We start from the raw sequence: 24,177 nt of genomic DNA on the forward strand, positions 1-24,177 counted from the left end.
ACCAGACATGGCAGCATGAATTCCAGATTTGCAGGAAAGATGGTCCTGAGCCTGATCCTCTCTGCAGGCAGAGCTCCAGTGTACATAACTGAGGAAGGACAGACTGTGATGTTCCTGTGTCCTTAAATGAGAGTGTAGAGTATTTTAGGTGAATGAGAAGATAGATGAGTAGGCATTTCAGCCTGTGAAGAGCTGAATTATGTTCCTTTCATAAAGTCGTCCCCTCTTGAAATTCAGTGGCTTGTGAAATGCAGAGATCAAAGGAGATCATCAGATAGTCCCTTTTGGTCTTTAATGTGTCAGTTCCAGGATGCAAAGAGATCATGTGGAAGAGAAACAAGGGGATTCAAACTTAAAAACAAAGCTGTGAAGTTTAGAGATGCATGAATAAGTCTTGTGCCAACCTATACTTATCCATCGTGACCTCTGGGGAGCTGTGACTGGAGACACTTTTGTGACATTCACTTTTTATCTGCTTCATCAGGCAAACCACCAGCACAGATGTCTCATGATACTCATGGTTTTGAACAAACAGTTTGTATGTTCAGAGTTTTGTTATTACCTTCATTGAGACTGAGTGCATTTGGAGTCTTAAGGCTGGAAGATGTGATGGTAGGATTGAAACCCTTGAGTATCCACAGTAATGAAGGAATGCGGGACTTTTTATTATCCAGTGTCTGAATATTTCTCAGTCCCCTTTCATGCTGTAACAAACCAAGTTGTGAAGCAATTGGAATGTTTGCGATGATGTTACACTGAATCTGAGCTCTCAGTTCATCCTGGATTCTCTGCCTGCAAATGGATGGTTGGAGGAAGGTCAAAAGTCAGTCTCTGTAGCTGGGATATAGCCTCGCTGGGGAACCTGGCAGATGGTGATTGCTATGTGTAGCTTAAAACTTACCTGAATTTTTAAAAATTTTCATATTTATTACTAATTTCCATTTTTACTGCTGCTAGACGACAACGGTTTTCTTGTAGTTCCTGTGGCATTTCATTTTGTATCTGTTGAAGCAAAAGAATTCTAGACCCAGCATAGAAATAGGGGAATAGAAACACCATTTTTCTTCAGAACCTGAATTAATTTTAATTGGAATGCTTGGTTTTGTGCATCTCACATTTTGCAAATGAATAGGTTAAGCCTTTGTTCTTAAATGATTTTTTTTTCAATTTAGTGTAAGTATGTGCCTTCTCATGCGTTTGTACACACCAGCAAGTGCCTGCTGAGGCATAACTCCTACAGCTGCAGCAGCTGTAAGTGCTTTCCTAATTTGCAAATGCTGCATAACAGAGCAGAAGATCCCAAGGATTCGCCAGTCTTTTTTTCCCCTTTTTAAATTACTGATGTGCATATCACCATGTGTGAGGATGTCACACAGAAAAAATCGCAAGTCTGTTTTAGCTGATACATACAATCTTTTGAAATGTTATGTATTTCTTTCATGGTAAGAGCACAATTATATTGGTATTTTCACAATTCTCTTTCAGATGAGAAGAAGCAGATGGTTGCAAATGTTGAGAAACAGCTCGAAGAAGCGAGGGAACTGGTATGTTCTGGCTTTTCATATTTTAACTGCAAATTCCTAGCAAAAATAATAGGACCATTGATAGCAACATGCCCTAAAAATACTTAACAATGATATATTAGAAAATAAAATAATATTCTTGAAATAGTTCTTATTTGAGGATATGAAATACAAGAAGAGTGTATCCTTTTTTCATCCTGTGTTACGTGATGCAAGGTTTGCACTATTGCTGTAAGTCAATAAAAAGTTAAATTGTGGGTTAGGTCTCATACTTTAGGAATGGAATTAAATAATTACACACCATGACTTTGTTTTTGGCTTGTAAGACCCAAGCACCTACTTGATGTAATCTGTCAGAATGTCTTGTAGAGCAATAGATCTTTTTTTCCGTTTTAGCAAGTGAGGCATAAAGGTGAGGGCAAAGGGGCCGTGGTAGTGTGGGTCACTGATCCAAGAAGAGTGTATGTGTTAACCAAGCATTAGTCTGTGGTTCACACTGACAAAAAAAACCCAGTATGTGATGAGCAGCATGTGTTAAGCAACTTGATTCTTCTTTTATTTGATTTGTTCCCATTACAACCTGTCATGTCTTCCATCTGGGAAGAGTATAAGAGTAAAGTCTTGTAGATGTGGAGTAACTGAGCAAAGGTGTTGGTGACAGTTGAGATTGTCTTTTTCCCACATGGCCAGTAGTTCCTTACCTGAAGTGGCTTTTGTTTATTGCTTGCAAATGGGTTTGGTTTATCTAATGTCAGAAATGTAATCTGAATGTTAGGATAGGGAAAAAAATTAGCTTTTCTACCCTAGAATTTTGTAAAATGGAAAGAACTTAAATCAATTATTTACTTACTAACGAAATAAAATTAATTTTTTGAAGTAGCGTAGGAAGAAAAAAGTCTCTCGACTGTTTGTAGGCGTACATGGTGCTTTTGGTTTAAAAATAGAATTAGTGTAAAAAATAGAATTAGACCAGAGCACTGGAATAGCATCCAGTAAAGCTGGATCTTGGGATGACTCCCTACAGTTTTGCCCTCTGAGGATCACAAGGCACCTAACCTCTCTGCTTTGGTATTCCCAGTGAGAAACATGGTAAAGTTACTGTCCTATCTCATGAGGATGTTCTGAAGATACAGTAAGGCATTTTGGGCACTTTCATATTCAAGCAGCTAAAAAAAAGTAGAAATCTAGAAATGTTTTTCAGGTCATTTTCACTACAAGGTGACATGGCAAAAGACAGAGCAGTACAGAGAAGCTCCAACGTGGGTGGTCATTCAAATTTGGTTTTCTACTCAGAGCAGATTGGAAGGAGCAGAAATTGAGTTAATAACTCCTTGCTTCTCTCCTTATGTCAGAAAAAGACCATCTAAATTTGTATTTATTATAAGATTAAAAAATAAATCCTGTATCTGTATTTTTATCCTAATCATGATCTTCCTTTAATGTACTGGCTTTTCTTTCACACTTTGTTTTAGATCTTTAGATTCAATTATTGGCTTTGAGCAATTACCCAGCATGTTTGTGATTAATGTCAAGGCTTGGGTTTAGAAATCAATTTGAACAAACCTGCTAATAACAGAACTGATTAAGAAGATCCTCTTTTAAACTGGAGGCTACAGTAGAAAATCAAAATAAACCTAATTCCTTGCACTATTAGTTTTCATACATTGTCTTGCATAGTCAAATCTGGGATTAGCTGATTTTGTTTTATTTCCTACTTGGCTAGGAAATAACACTCTTACGTATTATAAATATTATTATAGAGATAATTTATTTGCATTCACTAAGCAGTGATGGTTTTAAAACACTGTCTGCTTTGTTTGGATAAAATCACTGGTGTAATTGGTTTGATGGAAGTGCAGAACTAACACGAAAACTTCAGATTCCCAGGCTGCCTTTTCAAGCCAGGGCTGTGGAGTAAGAAATCTCTGGAGAGAAATCTTGTCACTCTAGATCCAGTGTGGAGTATCTGGTTGTTATTTTTACCAGGTTTTTAAGAAATATGATTGTTGTGCTAACTTTGGGGAAATTCTTTGAGTATAAAATCTAGCATGTGCTAGAAGAACTGTGAATTTTTGAATGAAATTCTGCTGTTAAGACAAAACTCTATTATTTGCCTTTATGTTTGATGAAGGATGCATCACAAAATCGTTGTGTTGCAAATGCTGGGTTATTCTTATCTTGTGTATTTTAGTTTCCATCTCTATTTAAGTCCCAGGGCTTTAGAATCAGAATAAAATAGTGAAGCTTACAAGTTTCTTAAAATGCTCGCAGCTGTCCAGAGCAGATTCATATGGAGAAGTTCCTGTGGGAGGTGGAGACTTACTTTGCAGTGGACAACATCAGCCACACTACTTATTTTGTTGTATTTTTGAATGGAAATACGAGGGGCTTCTCTGCTCTTGCTTGTTTATGAAAAATATGATTTTATGACAAATAATATGAGTTCTGAAAGTGGAGATGCATGAAATTAGGTTGCATTTAGGTTCATACTTGCTTGGACTGCTGTCTTCTGCATGGCTTCTTATGGAAATTTCTCAGCCCAGCCACAAAATTCACCTATTTAATCTCATGATGAAAAAACATTGTTAAATATTGGTCAGCCAAAATATGCTTCATCATTGTTCCTTGGACCTGACACTCTTAATAGTGACTCTTTAAATGAACATTTTAGATTTCATGGACTGTGGTCTGATTGTTGGTGCAAATTCTGGATTCACTGGTAGATGCTTTCAGTTTTATATAATAGACAAGAATTGAGACTTCATTAAAACTTTCCAGCGTTGCACACACATATATATGAGAGAAATGTTTATAGAACATTTGAGATCAAATATATTAAGATGAAATTGATAAGAAATAAGCTATTAATTCCAGCTATTGGTTTTATTTATAATACCCCTTTGGAAAGTTAAGCCTGAGCTAAAGAACTGGGTAGAATTAGAAATTGCTTTATATGTTTCAATTCATTAGTGACTATTTAATTAAAGTCTGCTTTATAGTTTATTATTGAATATCATTTTGTATAATCAGAATGGATCAGGCAGAATGACTTTTGAGTGTCTGGCAATTCCATTGATGAAATTCAGATGCTTTTCTTATGAAGATGAAATTTCAAAGTGTAAGCAAGTGATTACATAGGAATAACTTCTAGCAGTCCCTTGTGAAGACCTGCAACCAGTAGTTTGGGATCCTAACTGAAAAGCATTTCTGTTTCTGTGCCATATTGGTCAACCAAGATCAGTAGGATGTGAATAAATATTGTTTCAGGTACCTACAACAACTAAGGAGAGGTATTCTTTTATCTTATCTAAGTAAGTTGGAAAGATTTTAAAAGACAGGTGAGGGATTCTTCTGCTGTTCAAAACAGAATTCCTGAACAGACAGCACCATATAGAGCAGGCTTCATCACCTACTGAGTAGGTAATTAGCAGCCCTTGTTTATAACTTTTGATTGGCTGTATCCCCGTGCCATATTATTGTGTTTCAGACCCCTTAGAATTCTACATGGCAAGAATAATTAAAAAAAAATGCTCTTGAAATATAGAATATATCTGTTGTGTTTTAACCCATTTGACTGTATACAAGTTCTTGAATAGTATTGTCATTAAACCCTGAAATTCAGCTGTTTAATATACTTACATACAGATTTGGGATGTAGATTTAGGCAGCCAGTTCAGGCTATGTAATTCTGCTGAGTTAGTAATGTGTAAAGAAAAAAGGATTAATTTATTAAACAAAAGAATTAGTTTATTGAACATACAGACTGGTGTAAATAAAACTTTAAACATACACATATATGTTACATATATATATTATATAAAAAAAAAAAAATATATATATATGTATATATATTACAAAAATAAGTAAAATACCTTTTTCAACCAAGGGTTTCCAAAACTGCACAGCTAGGAGGAGGTAGGCTTTCTTTTGAACTATGCTCATTTGCAGGAATTATCCTCAGTTTTACTATATTTTTGTAATAAAATGTATTCATCACAGTTGGAATTGAAAGCCAGAAATGTTTGACTCAAATCATTCCAAGTGTTAATAATATTAATTTTGTCACTTGTTTCTTGACTTAAGACTGTGCAAAAATTTTGATAAATTGTTTGTATATTGCAGAATAAACAACATTTTTCCGTATAAAGAAGGAATATTTCTTGAACTTAGGTAAATTTGTTCTTGCTTTAATTAACCTTTTGATTTATATGCCTTCTCTTTGTTTTTTCTTGTCAGCTTGAGCAGATGGAACTTGAAGTTCGAGAGATCCCACCTCAAAGCCGAGGCATGTACAGCAGTCGAATGAGAAGCTACACACAAGAAATGGGAAAACTTGAAGCTGATTTCGTGAGTTTTTAACATATTACATAAAGAAGGCATCTCTAAGAATTTTAAAAATAAAACAATGCAATGATTCAAGCAAATGAGAGGGTATTTTTGAGTAGTGTGAGAGATGAGTTCTGCATGTATCTTGCTATGTATGCAGACAGATGAAAACCAAACTGGGGAAGAGAAGCATTTCTTTTAGCAGCAGTCCCATACCAACATTCCAGTTGTTAGCCTCCTGTCTCTTTACCCTGGAACTCTGTTGTTTCTCTGTCATTAAACATTGTGAGTGTTCATGATGTATGCAAAATAGTCAGCTTTTAATCCTATTTCTCAGGGAATGACAGCTTGTAGTAATGTGGGCAGTAACATGAAAAGCAGTATAATCTCCAATCCGTGGAATTTTTGAATGTAGTTTATCTCATGTGTACTTCATTTGTTAGTCACTGTGTTTTCTTTTCCATTGCACTTAGATTCTTCTTGGCTTTTGTACAAATTGGCTATAAATACTACATTTTTTTAAGTAATGGATGCAAACTAACAAGCTTCCCTTGTCTGGGGGCTTCTGCTGCAGTTATCAGTCCTTTCTTTTGTGACTGGGATTTGCACTGAATAGATTTACATAGCGACAAAACTGTTTCCTGTAAAATCCTGAAAAAATTCAAAGGGATTGCAAAGTGTAGGAAAATGCTGTGTTAATTGGCAGCAGCTCCGTTCCTCCAGGATAGGGAGAAAGAAATTACTAGTGGCAGTATTTTCCATTCACTGGAGATCTGTGAATTTCCTCAGGTTGCTGGCAGCAGTTTAATCCTTCAGGGAAGGAGAGTCAATGTTTATACCTGCAGCCAAGAAATCCAGCTGAGTGTCACTCCTCTGTGCTTCTGCCAAGTTGAGCAGTTACACGGAAATGTATTAGAAGATGGTTGCAGTTGGTAAAGTTTGAGGAATGTTAGAATAAAAAGACTTGCATCAAAATTTTGTGGCAGTCTCATCTGTTCCCCTGTAGGAATTGTGTGTGGCCAAACAGTGACTTCCCAGAGAGAGCAATTTCTGGACCAATTGCGAATGCTGTTTATCTTTTCAGATGTGGGACAATTTGCTGTCAGCATGTATTTATTCCTGGCCTATTTCAATATGTAGGTAGATGGTGGAATTCATACTTCCATATTCCCAGGCAAGTGAAAATGAGAGAGTTCAGAACTGGACACTGTATGGAAGAGGAGGAATGCGTGCAAGGAAACATATAGCACTGCGAGTTACATGATCACAAGAATGTAAGTTGGTGCTCAGAGTGAAGAACCAAAACCAACATGAGATAGAGGAAGGAACATATGGTAATAGTGGATAGAAACAACAGCCCTAAGCCCAAGGATCTTCAGCAGAAGATCAAGGAAAGAAAATGATGTGAAGGATGGAGAGCAAAAGTACTGGAAAGAAAACAACTATGCTTGAAAAGATCTCACTTACATAGCAAATAATGGTGTTACAACTAAATGCCTTACGTAGTTCCAGTTTCTAAGTACTAATATTTTCCTGATTCTGTATGTGAGGATTTAAGACTCTTTTTGGATTATTTATCCAGTCAAATAGCAGCTTGTTGGAAACTGCAGAACAGTTGTGAGTTCAAAGAGGGAAGAGGAGGGAGGAAAAGAAATGTTATTTTGACTCTATAAGCTCCAGGGCTGTCAAAGGTAGAAAGCTGAAGTATTTGCTGAAATGGAAGTGCTTTTGAGTGTTTCTTGTTTTCATTTCAAAGAAATTAAGTCTGTGAATTCAATTGCAAAAAATTACATACCTCAGTGCACAGTCTTTTTTCATTAAGTTCTATATTTCAAACATAAAGTGAATGTAGAACTGGCATGAGTAGTTTTCTTTTATGTTCATTAATAACATAAGATTTGATCTTGTGGTTATTTTTATGCCTTATAGCATCTGAAAATTTGCCCTCACCCGAATAGTTACGGAAAACAGTAGCATAGCAACATGTTTAAAGCTAGGAGAAGGAAATAGGCGGTTTGTGGACTGGCCACTTGTCCACTCTTTACTGGCAGGATGGACAACATTAAAGTTTATTTGTGACATTTAACAAGTAACTGGTGAGTTTATTTTATCTTGAGCAGTGCATGTAATAATGACAAAGTGCCATCACTGTAATATTAGTTATTAGGTGCTGTGCATCTTTGTGAATATATAGGGGTTTTTTTTCCATACACATTACTGTGTTGAAGTATATTCTGAAAAATACAGATTTAAGCTCTGTTGAGCTGTACTCAGAAAAGTTACTCCAAACATGGCTTTTCATCTCTAACTTTGTAATCAAATAGGAACAAGTTGCAAATAGGAGGTTTATTTCCTCTTGTTGCTAATCTTTGTTATTTTGAGACCTGCAGTTAGGTGTCAATGCTCTGCAGTCCAGGGGTGTGTGAAGGCAAAGACATCTACCCCAGGCAGTGTATTGCACATGCATGCTTGGTAACACACTAATTGCAGTAAAGCGTATCCAAGGAGAAAAAACCACCTTTCCCTGTCTTAGCCATCTCTCTTGAAGGGGAATAGTGATAATGAAAAAAAGAATAGCACAATTTTATCTTTAAAACTACTCAGAAAGCATAGCACTATGAATACTGATGGGGAAAATGAACAGGGTGAGCATTGCCCCTCGAATTCAGGCAGCAATGGTTTCTGATACTTACCTCAGTGTCGTGCAGTCTTCCTTGGGGAGAAATATCAGAACAGGGCAAGCATGAAGTGATGCTTCTCTGCAGAAAAGCTGCACACATCTCAAAAAGCCAACTTTCAGGCTTGTGATAAACACACGGAAACAGAATTAAACTCTTTGATAGGACTTTTGCTGTCTTTTTTACTTGCAGATGTGAATCTTGCGTTTATTATCTCATTTTCAACAGCACATTCCAGGCCCTTCATTTCTGTAGCGTGTTTTGTCCCCGGTAGGTCAGGGGAGGTGTGGTGGGACCTGCGGAGCTCGGCCGGCTGCAGGGCCCGTGTACGCGCTGGTGGCTCTATCTTGTGGCCCCAAGTGGAGTTGCACATCACAGTCTTGTGCTTTCCGGGCTGCTCCAGGTCTTGGGACCACCTGCGAAAGAGTTCCTGAAGCTTAAAACGGTCTTCCTGTCAGCAGGTCTTTTTCCTCCGTATACTGATGCACCATGATGCGGTTTAAGCTTGCAAATATTTTTTTTCTGGCTATTTCAGATGTAGACTGTCCATGGTGCCTGCCTGCTTGAAGCAAGTTCTGACTGAAAAAAGCAGTCTTTTAAGTACATGGACTATAGGTGTTGTTTATTCATACAAATAAAGCATTTTATGTTAATTGTGACCTGAAAGTAGCCAGTTATCCTTAAACAGTGGGGATATACAGTGGTAAAAGGCTTCCAGATTTTATAAACATAACTCTGACCTAAATCTATCCCAGTCCATGTGAAAATGTGACTATATAAAGCTAGCAAACATGTAGTTATTTGCTAGCATTTGTATCTATCCCCAGGGTTCCATGTACTGGGTCAAAGTCAGGGCACCATAAAATGGAAAAAAACAGGCAGGCATTTATTTTCCTGAAAAGCTTACTGCTGATGTATAAGGCATTCAAATAGATGAGGAAATATAAAAATCCAGTAAAGACCACGTTATACAGTAATACTCATGTTATAAAAATGAATATTGCACAATCAGTGTTGAAAATGAGATGAGCATATTGAGCAAGAAGAAATAGCCATCAAATAAAGGAGGCAACATAGGAACTGTTCCTATTCTGTCGGCAGCACAGAGGTAAATTTTGCAAGGAGCATTTGTTATCAGTTCAGGAGACAGTGCTCATTCTTTTTAAATTCTCAGAGTTGTTACTGATTTTGGTAATTTTGACTTTCAGAATAACCTTTAAAAGAAAAAATAAGGGGCGTGGGTGAACTTACAGATACATATACGCATTGTACAAAACTTGAGTAAACATTTAAACATTTTTGGCATTTAACAATAGCTTCAGTTAATAGTGAAGATATGTATTTACAATTTATACCTCCTACAGGTTCTGTTTAAGGTCACTGTTGAAATTTCAACTGCTGTTAAGCTTTAACAACATTTAAGGAAATGGGCAGTGGAATTTCACTGGATAAAGTTAGCTCTCTTGTATGACTCTCAAGTACCACCTGAGTCCAGAAGCTCACCTAAACAACTCACACAGCTGTGTCTGTTATGTTCTGGCTGTGTTTTGTAGGTACCACTACCCCCGTTTCAGGTTCAGTCACTTACCCAGACAAATAATCATATGGCTGTAAGCATAATGAACATCATTTGTCAAACGACAAGTTGCTGGCTGTATCTTTATGGCCAGTCTTCCCTAGATCTCCAGTTTGAACTAAAACTTTGGGGACTCAACTGTTGCTGCTGGATTATTTTGATTTATAAAGCAAATAATGCAATAATGCTTTGTAGTTACAAAATTATGAGCCATGTGTGGGACTGCTGTGTGTGTATCTTCATTGTTGTATCTCAACAGTGGTCTTAAAAACAGGAAATCCATCATGCCAACATGTCATGTATGCGCAAGAACCTTGCCTGGGCAGGTACACATGCCTTTAGGGAAACCTGATCTTGTTGACGCATTTGAAACTTCTGAAATCAGATTAGTTTTCCACTATGTGAGTAGTACAGCTCTTTTGAATGGGGCTGTGGAAGATTTGTCTTAATGCACACAAGACTGAAATTAGTTTCAGAAGGAACAATTTGAATTATCTGGCCATGTACTTTGACAATCTAATTTTGAAAAAGCATATTGTGAACAAAAATTCCTCCACTGCCATTTTTATAGATACTGTCACCTTCTTGAGATAAGTAATCACTCCTCTACATAGTACTCAAACTGCTCCTTACAGAGGTACTGTTTTCTTCCCCCTCTGTTACCTTTCTAATAACTTCTGATACATTTGTCTGCCTGTCTGTGGCTGAGCATTAGGCCAACGTCTTTTCTATAGAAGCAAATTCCACATTGTCTTCAGCTTGTTTTCACTTGTGTCCCCACCCTGGTGGGTTTGTGGTGGAAGAAGGTGGAGGTGTTTGACCTTTTGCAATTACTTGATTTATAATATTGCTATTTTAAGTGGGGAAGAAGTGATACAGGAAAGAATGCTCTCTTTCTCTTTTTTTTTTTTTTCTTTTTGCGACATTCAAGGCCTAAACTGGTGAAATATTAGGAAGTGGTATAACTTATAACACCAGTAGAAAATTTTCCCTAAGTTATTTATGTCTTAAATTTCTTTTTATTGTTTTGTGTGGAAGTAGGAAGATGGAAGTAAATTTACTTCATAATAGAATTAACTAGTGATGAGATGCTTTTCTGTGGAGGAAAGTGTGAAAGATGGGAGTTAACATACTTAATTTGTGATTAACCTAAAGGGTTATGATCATCTTAGCTGGCATTCCTGAGAGGCCTGACCAGTGAAACACACCTTACCTCCTGGGCTTTGTAATTCTGTAGGTATTGCTTACAAAGAATCATCCCGTGTTTGACCAGTAAGTGTGTTATGCGTCTCATAACTCAAATGTGTGAAGAGATAAAATGCTGGGTGAGGGCAACCAAGCAGCAAATTTTTAATGTCAGTAAAGCTAATTCCTTTACTAGATTCATCTCTCAACCAACTCCATCTTAATGCTCACAGGAAATTCTGTCTGCCTCATCTGTTAACACGTGGGGCTAACACTGGTGAATTTTGTGGTATCTCTTTGTTGGTCCTTCAACAAGTTGTGGTGGAGGTGATGCACATGATTTTTAGAAAAACCCGTTTGTGTAGCTTAGACTTGGCTGACTGATTACAAATAAAGGTGTTTCCAGGAAATGATTTGGTGAGTCTGATAACTCTTGTGTGTGGCTGCAGGCTGTGAATGAAAGGCATATGACTCATACAGGGCACTGTAAGCATTCATGCCTCTTTCCTTTCTCTCTTCACACACAGAATGTTTCTGTACTAAATTAAGCTGAAAAGTGGTCTGTGGCCAAATGAAATCTTTCTGTAAAATGTGTTTTAAGACATGTAGTAGAAATTCAGCATGATATCAGCTTTGCCTTTTTCATTAAACAAGCATTCTCACCTGATAGTTTGTAGACCTGTTCAGATTTCAGTCCTCATCAGCCTTTCCCAGGTAGAGAACTGCAATTTCTCTGTTTATCATGGAGTTTGTTCTTATGTTAAAACTTCTGCTTCTCAAAATAGTAGAATTAAGTATGTTTGCTGTTCTTTCTAGAAGAGAGTAGAAGAAGCCATGTTCAGTCAGAATTACTTCTAACCAGCTGGTGAGTGAAGTGACTTCATATACAGAAGGTGAATGCTCTTTTTGGGGGTGTGAGGCCCACAAGGGGGAAGGCTTTATTGTTTCCCACTTCCTCAGTGATTTCTTATTCTACTCAAGTGACACTCCCCTACCTGTTGTGCAAAAAGAAGCAGCTATCACTCTCGTGCTTTTGATAGCAGCAGTAATAAAGGTCCCGTAGTTGAACATAGATGTGGGAGACAATGATGAATGAGGAAAACAGAGTGTATCTTACACTCACTCACTTTGTTGTATTGCTCACCTGCACTCATTCAAGTAGAAGTTCGATTTTGTTTCTATCATGAGTTAGAGACATAAAGATTACCAAAATAAAAAAAAAATAAAAAAAAAAAAAAAAAAATCAGGCCAACTGTGCAAAACCCCCACCATTTGAACGTGTTTGCTTTTCAGGCTAGAACTGCACTCTCGAGTTCCTTAACGTGTAATTACATCTTCTCTTCTTTCTTCTCTTCTCTTCACTTCTCTTTTCTCTTTTCTTTACCTTTTCCTTTTCCCTTTCCCACCTAGAGCGAGGCTAGTTTGCATTTCAGTGCTGAATAGGGAGAGACGTGCTACTGGTGAATCGTAAAAAATAGAGAGAAGGTTGGTTTTGGCACGGGAAGGATGAATTCCAGCCGTGTTCCCGATGTCCCGGTGTGTTGTCCGTGGAGTGGCGCTGGGTGGCGCTGTTTGTTTGCAAAGCAAGTGTCGGCCCCCCCGCCCCCCCTTTTTCCCCCCCCAGTTTCTTCTTTTTTTTTTTTTTTCCCTTTTTTTTTTTTTTTTTTTTTTTTTTTTTTTTTTTTGCTTTGGTAGTAACTGAAATTACTGTTTCATGAATAAAATATTTCTGGTGGGATTTGCATTTCTATATTGGCTGAAGATACTGTGTTGAATGTTTTATTAACCAGCCCAGTGCAACTGTCAGCCTATTAAAGAGATCCAATGGACCCTGTTTAGCTAAATAAACTAAATAAATCCAATTCGTCAAATTGTGTTCCTGGCTGTTTATTTTCCATTCTTTTGATGTACAGTTTATTTTAAGTTAAAGCCACATAGATTTAAAAATTAATGTGAAAATAGAATTTAGTGTTTGAAACATGAGAAGACTAATTGCCATGGTCAAAAATAGCTTCCCTTTATAGTGAAGTTGCCATCTGGTAAATGGTGAACTTTTTATTTGTGACTGATTAACTGTCCCATGTCAAAAATTAGTTGGCAAATGAGTGGTTAATAGCTTTTTTTGCCAGCTTGGTTTTGTTGCTTCCATGAAGAGAAACTTGAAATAGTTATTTTTAACGGCAGTGCTTCTATTTCTACCCAACTTCAAGAGGTTTGTTCTTTATCTTGATATTTTCTCAATCAGAATTCAAGGGGAAAATTTTATATGGTCATTACATATTAAATGCTTGTTGAAATTCTCATTGCATCATAAGCAAATATTAGAGCGTAAAAAAAAAACCTCTTTGCATAACTGAATACATTGTATGTCTGGTTGTCAAAGAGTTGTCAAACATTACAAATACTAGCATTCATTATATTCTGTTAGTACTAATAATATTTTGGTTACCGTGTTTCTGCTGCAAACCTTTGCCACAGAATAACAGGAGACAGACTGTAGATTTATGGTAGTGTTACTGGGATAGTACAGATTTTTCTGTGCCCCTTGCAAATTCTTGTAAATGCAAATAAATTCTAGATTTTTTAATAAGAGAGATGAAGAAACAGTGATGGATGTATTTGCTCTTTCTCTCTGATGCTTTCTATGGCACTGATTTAGTGATGTTACATGTTAACTTGTGTGTGTTTTTTTACAAGAAATCAGTTGCCAGGCATCATGTTTTGCATAGTTTTGTTTTTATGATCATGGGTTTCCAAAAGTGGAATACTGAAATTCAGTGCAATAGAAATACAGTTCAATTAAATTGCATTTCTGGCTCTTTTCCCGAGAAGTCTACTGTAATTGATTAAGAAGCCTTTGTGAAAAGCTAATGTTTTAGATGAATTTGAAAGTGTCAGGGATTCTTAAGAAAAATTGTTTAATCAAGTAATCCCACCTTTTTTCTTGCCAATTTTTCTTACTAACCAAAATGGTAAATTTTTGTTGTCACCTCTCACCCAAATTCTAACCCAAGAACAAAGTAGATATTTAGGCAGATGTCTTCAGTGTTGGATAGAGTGCTGTTCCCTTTTGTAGGTAGACTTTAATTTTTACTGAAAAATATTACATTTCTTTAATATTTTCTAGCTGCAAATGTTTTTAAATGGTATTTAAAAACTAAACCACACAGTGTTAGCCTGTTTTGTCTCAGAAAAAAACCTTCCCATTTTGTGCTCTAGGCTGGTTCTTTTTAATATACAAGTAATAAATACAGAAGGAACTTTACGGTTCTGTAAAACTGGCTAGCAGAGGTAAAAAGAGATGGACTTTTATAGCAGTGGAGATGTCATCTTGTTTCTGGCTTAAGACTTAGTGAGGAAGGAATATAAAGTAAAAGAATGGAGCTGGAAGTCTATTAAAGTGATTCTGCCTCCTCCTAGTAGTGTTCTTTACTATGTGAAACATATGGAAAAAGTGTGAATATCTCTGTTCTTTTGTTTGGTAGCTTTTTATTTTTACTCTGCAACAGTTTAGTAGTCTGTCCCAAGTACAGCCAGCTTCCCTTAAAGCTGCTGTACAAACCTCAACAAAAAGTGGTTCTTGGCCACAAAGTCTATTTAAACTTGCTGTTCTTACTCAGTTAGGGAGGAAATCCCTGCAAAGGCTAGAGGATCTAAAGTTGTACATTTGACAATTTAATGCTTGTATACATTTATAATAAGTGGATCAAATACGGCACCTCCCTTACTTTTCATTTGCTTTTTATTAACTGCCTTTAGGGTGCCAGTGCTAGGAAAATAGGCCTTTTCCAATATTTAGTGAATACTACAGAGGTTTTACTCCTAAAAGGGGTGATCAATGAAAATTAAAGTAGAAATATAAAGATTACAGATAGTAAAAAGGAATATAGCAGGTGGCTTCAGGGATCAGCAGTAGAACAGAATAATTTTTCCCTCTATAGTAACATTTAACCATTTCAGATGGGTGTAATGAAAAAAGGGTTTTGCTAACTAAATATTTGGCACCTGGTGTATAAAGAGAAAGAAAACGGGGAGTGTGTGTGTGTGGGCTCTGCATGTTTCCCATTGAGTGGCATTTGTGCTTACTTTCGGAACCCCCACAACTTTCCAATGTGTCCTTAGTTTGGTTTTTTTTATTTTCTGAGAAGTTAAGACTAGAATGAATAAGGGTAGTGTTTGCCAACTTACCCTCCTGGTCGGCGTGGAAAACACTGAATTGCAATTGCAGGCTTTGTACCTGTTCACTAAAGATTCAAATGTGAATTCTGGCAAGTCAAAGAAAAGGCTTGTATTGTGTCTGGTGGGTCTTGGCTTGGGCCTTAGTTAGAAAATGCTCCTGCATTATGAATTTAACACCTTCCTTTTTGCTGATTCCTGAGTAGAAGATTTGAGCCGTTATTAAATCGAGCTGTAACTTTTGCTAGGTTGTGTCGCCAACCAGGAAAAAAAGTGGTATTTAATATTTCATTTAAGAGAGAATAACTGTATTAATATCAAAACAAATTCTCTTATTTCAAAATCTGAAAAATTACTTTCCATTATGATGCTGTTGGTATTTTGGGACATGTAACTGCAGATGTTTTGTCACAGGGATCCCCGTTTGTGGAGTGCCTAGCACAAAGGGATTTCTCACCCATCACTACAGCTCTTTGGCACTGTAATGAGTATTAACTAAATAGAACTATGCAAAGAACTGAGTTGTTATGTTAATATGTTTCTTGTGGTTATTTTTATTTGTTTAAGAAATACAGGTTAGTGTCAGTATTATAGATTGTGCCATTAGCAGCTGTCTTTGAAACTACAGGTTTCATGTTACTTGTTTCTGTTAAAATTTCTAGCATCCTTAAAAAAGTAGAAGCATTTATCTAAGATTAACGTGGTTGGGAGTAAAACTAATAATGCTAAGATAGGATCTTAACCACAGTGCTAGGATTTTTTTAATCAAAAGAGAATGTTTGATTTGTAATGACTGTTTTGTATAGTTTCATAATTCAATGTCATTAATACTCCCAAGTGACCACATGATTCCCTCTTCTTTCTGCCCAGTCTTCAGGAGAAATCAGACTCTCTGGTTCAGTTGTGTAAGCTTCCCACAAAGTTAGTTCAGTCAACTAAATCAAGGTAAAAAGTTACAGAAAGGTCAGGATTAAGTTAGGGGTTGCTAACCTGAATTGCTTTCCCAGCCTTTTTAAGCCCTTAGTGCTCCTTTTGTCTTTTTCTTACCTTCTGTCATGTTGTCCTCCTGTTAGATCTTTATTTCAGTTGAAGGCACCTGGGCTGCATCTTTCTCCTGACCCATACTTGGAGTCACTTTCAAACGTGTTATTAAGTTCCTTTTTTCCATTCATGAGCTACATGTCTGGCATTCAGCAATGCAGATCGGTGGCTCAGCACTTGTGCCCTGTAGAGAGCTTAGTTTAAAATGCATGTATTTTAGAATGAGCATAAGGAAAATTTGCTCCTTTCTCTCCTCATTTTCCCTTTTCCTTTTTTTGTTTCTCTTTCTGGGGCAAATGTTAAAAGTTTTTACTTTTAATTTGTACCTAAAAAGTACTCTGTTGCTAAGGTCAGAACTGCTGAGTTCCCTTCTCTGATAATATGGGACCAGTTTCCAAGCCATTTGTATGTTTTAAAAAATGTCTTAGCTAAGGATTTTTCTCCCATCTGGGGCTTCTTGTACAGTGGTGGTGTTTGCTTGGACAAAATCCCCCAATTTTCCTCACTTACTGCATGTGAGTCTGAATAGAATTGCTTTTTCAGGAAAATGAACTGGAAACTCTGTTTTGGGTGTGCACTGAACAGCCATAAAGGTCTGAACAAAATAGTGGTGTTTCAGGCAGCTTTGAACCATGTTGAAGGGAAGATGTTTGATCTAAGAACAGGGCCAAATCTATTCTGCAATAAAACCTGAAATCATGTACACTACAGAAAAAATAGTGGAAGAACTCCAACATGCTCCTGATGTAGATAAATGTATTCTTTTGGAGCAAGATTTCCTTTTGAGGTCCTTCCTTCCTTTGTGAAAAATTTGGGCCCTGTGAAAATTTCCATTCCCTTTCTTGTACCTTGTATCAGACAAAGGAAACCAGGACAGGTATTTCTGTAGCCTGAAATATCATAGAATCACAGAATGGTTTGGATTGGAAGGGACCTTCAAGATCACGTAGTTTAAAACACCCTTTCCCATGGGCAGGGACATCTTCCACTAGACTGGGTTGCTCAAAGCCCATCCATTCTGGCCTTGAAAACTCCCAGGGATGGGCCTGGATAATCCTATGGCTAATAAGAATAACTAAATATGGTTATTAGTAAATCTGGACTACTTTTCATTTTTGGAAATTGTCTTTTCAGTGAGTTTGTTTAGTATATAAAGATCACTTGTGGTGGATCATGTGTCAGTTCTTCCACCTACTTGTCGTTAGAACAGGAAAACAAAGCTTCTGTTTTTCCATTGTATCGAATCCACTTTCAATGTCTTCACTAAATATCTGATAGCAGCAAAGGATTAGTGGCTGATACTTCTGATATTCCGTACCTGGGTCCCCATCTGTACTCACTGCATTTGTGATTTTGATGCAGAAGTGACATGAATTAGTAAAATCCCGCAAAAATTAGCAACGGGAAGTCCAGATCAGGTCTTTGAAGGCACATTTAGCATGTCTGGTGAGTTCTAAGAAAACAATATCCTTATCCCTGCTGGGTACATTTTACAGACTAGTTAAGAGGCTGGGCTGGGCCATGCCATGGTTCATGATGTCCATAGTATCAAATTTAGTATGAGCTGGGTTGTATAATAGTAAATTCTTCACAGTATCTAATTCCGAAGTATAGAGTTGGACTGGCTGAAGAAAAGCCTTTTCCAGCAAGGAGAGCTGTCCATTCTCTGGTACCCTGCGTTTAAACACTCCTGTGCCTCTGGCTGTTACTTGGCCTGAGTGTGGCTTGGGCAGGAGTGTTTGAACTAATCTATACAATGGAGTTTATCCTTGCATTCAGATAAAGGCCCTTTTTTCCCATATAGAGCAAGCTGCTGCATTCTGGCTAGAGTGACTCACTGATGAGGTGTTTGGCTGTATAGTGGTAGGGGGATGAAATTCTTGAAATGAAGCTGTGCTGCCCTCTTGTTACATTTTTGGGGGAAGTATCTAGAAAGAAGTGAGAGTAGGTTGTTCTCCTGACATTATAAACAAAGAAGGTGGACCTTTGGTAGTAGAAATCTTCTTGAGGGAATTGAATCAAGCACTTCCTGTGGAAAGTGGAAACAAATGTGTTGCTTTGCTCAACTTTGGAGTCATATTCAAAGTTTCTTTTGCCTTATATTTTACCTTTTATGAGGCTTAGTATATTTTAGAAAAATAAATCTTTGGCATATGTTTAAATCTGTGTGTTTGTGTTCATTTGTTGGGGGTTTTTTTAATATTAACAAAGTCCTTTCCCCTGGCCCAAAAAGTCAAAGTGAAATACAGATTCTCCTGGATATACAGTCTGTCTGCAAACTTCGCTATGGGACACATCACTTCAAAGATAGCCATATGAAGAAAAATGTGTGATGCACTTATTGACAGAGAAAAGCCAATAAATCCAATTTGATTCAGGAAGCTGAGAAATATTTTAATAACTTTCTGACGTTTTCCTGTAGTCCTTATTTACCTTATCAATAGTTATGGTGACATATGATTGTCAACTTTTTATATTAAACCAAACTAATAAATTAAACATGTTGTGTTTATACCTGATGAAAGCTGACGTTTTGGAAAGGTGTTAAAATATACTGACAGGTCTTGTTCATAAACTCCTTTGGTATAAATATGTAGATGACATCTTTAGATATTGTTTGTACATAGGCTGATAGGCAGGAAACGTTGACAACGTAACAAATGCAAATGTCAACCCCACAATTTAACCTTTCTGTGTAGGAAAAGATGTTAGTTTTAAGTTACATGTATCTTTTAACTTTATTTTCAAAGTTTTTTTTTCAGCCTGTTATCGTTGCTGTTTCATGTGCCACTGAAAGTAACACTGCAATAAGAAAGATTTGCACTTAAGAGCTTTTCTCTGTGGTGTTCCTACTTAAATGGCTGCGGCTGAGAGGGTGTTTTTTTCTTTTAATTCTTTTTATTTTTCATGTTTGCCTTGTACCTTGTGAATCTCTCTGCAGTATTATCTGTTCATTCCTTGCTTGCCAGTGATTCAGGGCTTGTGGGACTCAAGGGCAGTTAACCAATAAAACTATTGTAAAATGTTAGAGCAGTTTCTTGTAACAACAGACAGATGTCCTTGGCCTTAACCTGGATCAGGGTTGCTTCATATGCTGGATATTTCTGATTTGAAATTTGTCTTCTCCATGGTGATGTAAAACCCATTATGTGTTCTCTGCTTGGCGTTTTTTTCTGCATTCTCCACAAGCTGTGATTAATACAAAATCTTACAGAAGTTGTGGCCAGTTCTGAGTGGCCGGGGCCCTCAGGGTGCCAACAGCCCTCAGTGGCCCTGAGCAGTCTCCCCAGCCCACCCATGGCCCAGGGCTCCATATCAGGCCTGTTTTTCCGTGCTTGGGGAATGCTGTGGGATGCTGCTCTCCAGCTCCCCATGGCCCTGCCCAGCTGTCATCCCTGCTGAGCTACACCCTGATAAAATTCTGGCCTGAACTTGCTGGGAGCTGTGCCGCTCTGCCAGGTGTCCAAGGCATACGTAAGTTCATGGGCCTTGGTCTTTCTGACTTTTAAAACTACTTGATTGGAACATCTCCAGTGGTGCTTTTCTGTCCCCTACTTGGGTACCTCTGCCTGAGATCTGGAGTCTGGGTGAGCAATGTGGGGTCTTTTGTGTCCCAGCGTGCAGGACTTGTGGTGGGATTTCATAGTGCTGACCTAGAGCATGCATTGAAATCCAGAGTACTTTGCACTGCCTTCAGAATGGGAGCACCCATCTTCATCCTGATGGCTGCAAGCAGAGTTCCTACTGATGCCTGTACCTGTCTGAATTGTGTCTCTCAATTTCCCCTTTTAGACTTGTGAGGAGCTTTAAGAAGAAAAACTTTGACACTGTCCTCTGTCAGCCAGGCTTTCCATTCTGTCTTTGGTGACCGATTTCACAACTAAGATGAACTTTCCCATAGTGTTCTTGCTGCTTCTTCATGCAGGTCTTCATTTATCACAGTTGAAAGTGCACTGGAAGACTGGAAATGTGTTGGTCGGTATCTCATGATGTTTCACACAACTCCAACAGAGTGGTTTGAATATTGACTCTATAATACCTAAGGATGTATCTGTGAATCTCATCAAGGAGAATCCATCCCTTCCTCATGCCTCATTGAATGTGCTGTACTCCATGTGTCGGATAGAGAGGTTAAGCAGAAGTGCAGAAATTTGGGAAGGAGAGGTTGGTGTTAATTGGTTTGCGGTGCTGGAGTGTTCGAATCAAAGCTGTTGCCGTTGTGGCAGGAATTACAGTGTGCTACATTTTAGTAATGGTAAAGGAAGTTGCTACTGGTTTTGTTGTTTTTCCCTTGTTATAAATGAGTTAAAGAATGTCCACAGTCACAACTCAACCTCTGTTATAAATAAAAACGAAAATGTATCAACAGTTTTGGTGTTCTCTAAGTGCCTACAGAGGTAGTCAATGAAAGTCAAAGTAATGGGAGGTTGGTGCAGGCATATAAAATCTAATAGTTTTAGAAGGCTTCAGGTGCAGTAAAAATAACTCTTTTTCAGAATAATTAACTACTTTAACTTGGTATTGAATCAATCAGCCAATTAGTGCAGTCCCATTTTGTATTGTGGAAACTTTTGTAGTGCATTAATGAATGCCAACCTTTTGAGCGGATATTTCTGCAGTTAGACTGACCTATATATTAGGTATTACTTAAAGAGAGCTCTGAAGAGTGTTTTTCAGCTGTATATTGTTTTCTTTTTGTTAGATAGATGGACAGATTTGGGATGTACATCTGCGATACCATATAATTGACAGAATACCCTCTGGTACTTGACTGTCCAAAGAACATGAAAGGTATAATTCACTTTGCAACAATCATATTCTGTCAGATGGTTACTATTTCTGAAATAGTTGGAGAAAATTCATATGACTTAATGTAAATGAAACTGTTACATTTGATTCTTACCTCATGTTACCTCCCTGTGGTATCAGGCAGTTCCCAATCGTGCAGTAAGCATGTTTTGTATGGCTTTTATTCCAAATCTTTCCCTGGGGAAATCACTGGAAGTTGTGGGACAATGTTCTTTCATGTGCTGTTTAACTGCCATTGACTTAGTTTCCTGAGTTTTCTAGAGAGGTGGATTCATTTAATCCACTTTCTTTGTACAGATTACAAATTGCTGCCTTGTATCAGTAGAACTGACCATTTTTTTCCCTGAGAAAAAACCAAGCCAAACCTTTCATTTCTAAACTGTTATTTGGGAACATAGTTTTGAGATTCCAAATAACTCTGGCAGAGCCTGGGCACCATAGCTGCAGTGCACTTCTGGAAGTTGCCATTAATTAGGATTCTTTAGCTTTGTTTAGCAGCTTTTCTGCTCAGTGTAATACCAGCTCTCTCTTTCTTCCCCTAGGTTTTGTGTTGTTGTGCATTTCCTGCTTAACAGAATGTTTGTTTAGGTAGATATAAGTGCAGTGAATTTCCTGAAAGTTACTCATTGGGGAAATTGAAATGAAATTTTAGAATATCATTAGGAATGCAAACAATAAATTCTTTCATTTGCTGTAGGCGTCTTTAGGTTGGAATGACTAGAAAAGGTTCTGGTTAATTAGAAGTAATTTGTTAGAAACCTGAATCCTTTTTTTTTATTTCCTAGATTAAAACTCAGTTCCCAGCTGGATGCTTATAAGTGCAGGAAATGTAATTGTGAGATGATTAACTGCAAAAAGATGGATAATTGGAGTTCATATGATATGTCAAATATGGCTAAACCAAAAGGTTTTCTGCGTGTTGAAAGAGATTGGCTGAAGTCTAGATTGCAGAATATTGAGCAAGGAGTGTTTTTAGAGATTAATAGTCGCAGATTGCTGCAAGACGATGAGGCAGAGCTTGACTGTAAACAGCTAACACCTCCCAGCCCTTTCCTATATCTTCAGGTTTTAATTAGCATGGGTTTGGTTTTGTCCTCTTCCCGTTATTGCTGTTATGTGAATTGGAGATTAGGAAACACAGTAAACATCATACATCTAACACCAATGCTTAGAGACAAAGATATCTCCTCCTCTCCACTAGGAAAGGCTCAGCCTACCACAGGATAAATTATTTGAGTCTCCTATGTTTTTCCCTCCCCAGTGTCTTACCTTACAATCAGCATTGTTTTTTTCAATAGATTTGTTTTTAATGTTTGTAAAATTTGTTTTGAGTCTTTTTTTTTTTTTTAACTGTAATAATAAATTAAAAGGTGATACATACAGTATAAACTGCATCAGTGGCATTTTGCTTTCATTATCCCTCGTAGTTGTTTAGCAAAACAGTGCCTGGTGTTTTAAATTACTTCTTCTTTGCTTTAAAATGAGAACTTCTGTTTGAATAGCCTATTGTTCTGTTAGCTACTACATTGCACTTCAAACTGCAGAGTGTTATTAGAGTCACTGTATTTTGGGATCATATAAAATATTTGTTCTCTTGCTGTTCCCAACCTATAAACTTCATATCTCGATAAGGAGTTTCTAACCCTTGGAAATACTGCTTTACAAATTCAGCTAATGACCCAAATACAGCTTGTTTGTTGTGTATGAGTTGTATTAAAATAACATACTCTATGTGTATTGTCATTAATGATATGCTCATTTTGATAATGGAGCTGCAGTCTCTTAGTGTGTAGTCCTTGGGGAGATGCTGCATTTTTTTAACTAAGTATTGTTCTGGCTCCTTTCCTTGATTGGCCCAGAAATAGCAATCAGCTGGGGAGCAGGATGACATGCCTCTTAGCGATCCCTTTTATCTTTGAGATGAGTATCAACATTGTATGCTTCCTAATGGAAGTGTAATTTAATGAAATCTATTGGGTAAACATACTTCAGATGTTCAAAGGAGGTGACAAAATTTTTGCTGGCAGCCAGGACCTGGCTGGTTTCCAGCTTGCCTTTAGCTGCTATGCATATAGCATTGAGAGAGGCACTTAAAATAGGAACACAAAGTATTGTTTCTATTGTGTTTTTGGTTGTGGATTTTTTTTCTCTCTGTTTTCTTTTCCTTAATTTTATTTTTGTGGTATTTGTACTAGTGCCCTCTGACTTCCAGGCTTTTCTAGTAAAATGCTGCGTGAGGTCAGGTTTCCCCTCTCCCCCCCCAAAACATAGATGACAGTGTTAAACTCAGGGGAGATGGTTGGCACAGAATGTGCTGCGTATTGGGGAGAGGGGTCACGGGGGGGGGGGGGGGTGAGTTATCCAGACTGCTGTTAGTCAGTAACTCTGTGAAAGAATAAGTTCCTCTCTAGACTGAGAAAATTAAGTATCCTGTTTTAAAGATTGTGTCAGAGCACTTTTGTTTTATCAATAATAATTGCTGATGTAGAACTGTCCTCACTGAGGTTTTATAACAGATGGCTGGGAGTGGAAGAAAAGCTGCTCAGCCTTCCACCTCCTCAGCTAGAAACAAGATTGCTAAAAGGAGGCAGTTGTCCCTCTTACCATTGCTCCCTCCTCATTATAGAGCACAGTGGTCCCAACACACACACACGCTCTTTGTGGTAGCAAACTTGGCAGAAAGACTGGAAAGATCCTATCAATGTTGTCTGTTTGAGTGGATGTTTAACTGGACAGGTGATGGAGCTTATTGCTCAGATCCTAATGGTTTGGCAAACTGTAGGAGAGTGTTTGAGAGGAAATACATTAATATTTAGACAAATTTGAATATAATGGATATATCTGTGGAACATGGGGTTTTCTT

At 37.5% G+C, this 24,177-nt stretch overlaps 1 protein-coding gene across 4 annotated transcripts in view; it reads left to right on the forward strand.

Moving 5' to 3' along the window:
• VTI1A (vesicle transport through interaction with t-SNAREs 1A) overlaps positions 1-24,177 on the forward strand; it is a 259,593-nt gene that overhangs the window by 5,275 nt on the left and 230,141 nt on the right. For all 4 annotated transcript variants that reach the window (XM_082286329.1, XM_082286327.1, XM_082286330.1 and 1 more), the window contains exons 2-3: positions 1,486-1,544; positions 5,760-5,870. In XM_082286329.1, coding sequence (XP_082142455.1) covers positions 1,486-1,544; positions 5,760-5,870 — 170 coding nt within the window. The remainder of the gene's footprint in view (positions 1-1,485; positions 1,545-5,759; positions 5,871-24,177) is intronic.

The sequence above is a fragment of the Coloeus monedula genome, assembly GCF_965178545.1.
Source record: "Coloeus monedula genome assembly, chromosome: 8".
NCBI lineage: Eukaryota > Metazoa > Chordata > Aves > Passeriformes > Corvidae > Coloeus > Coloeus monedula.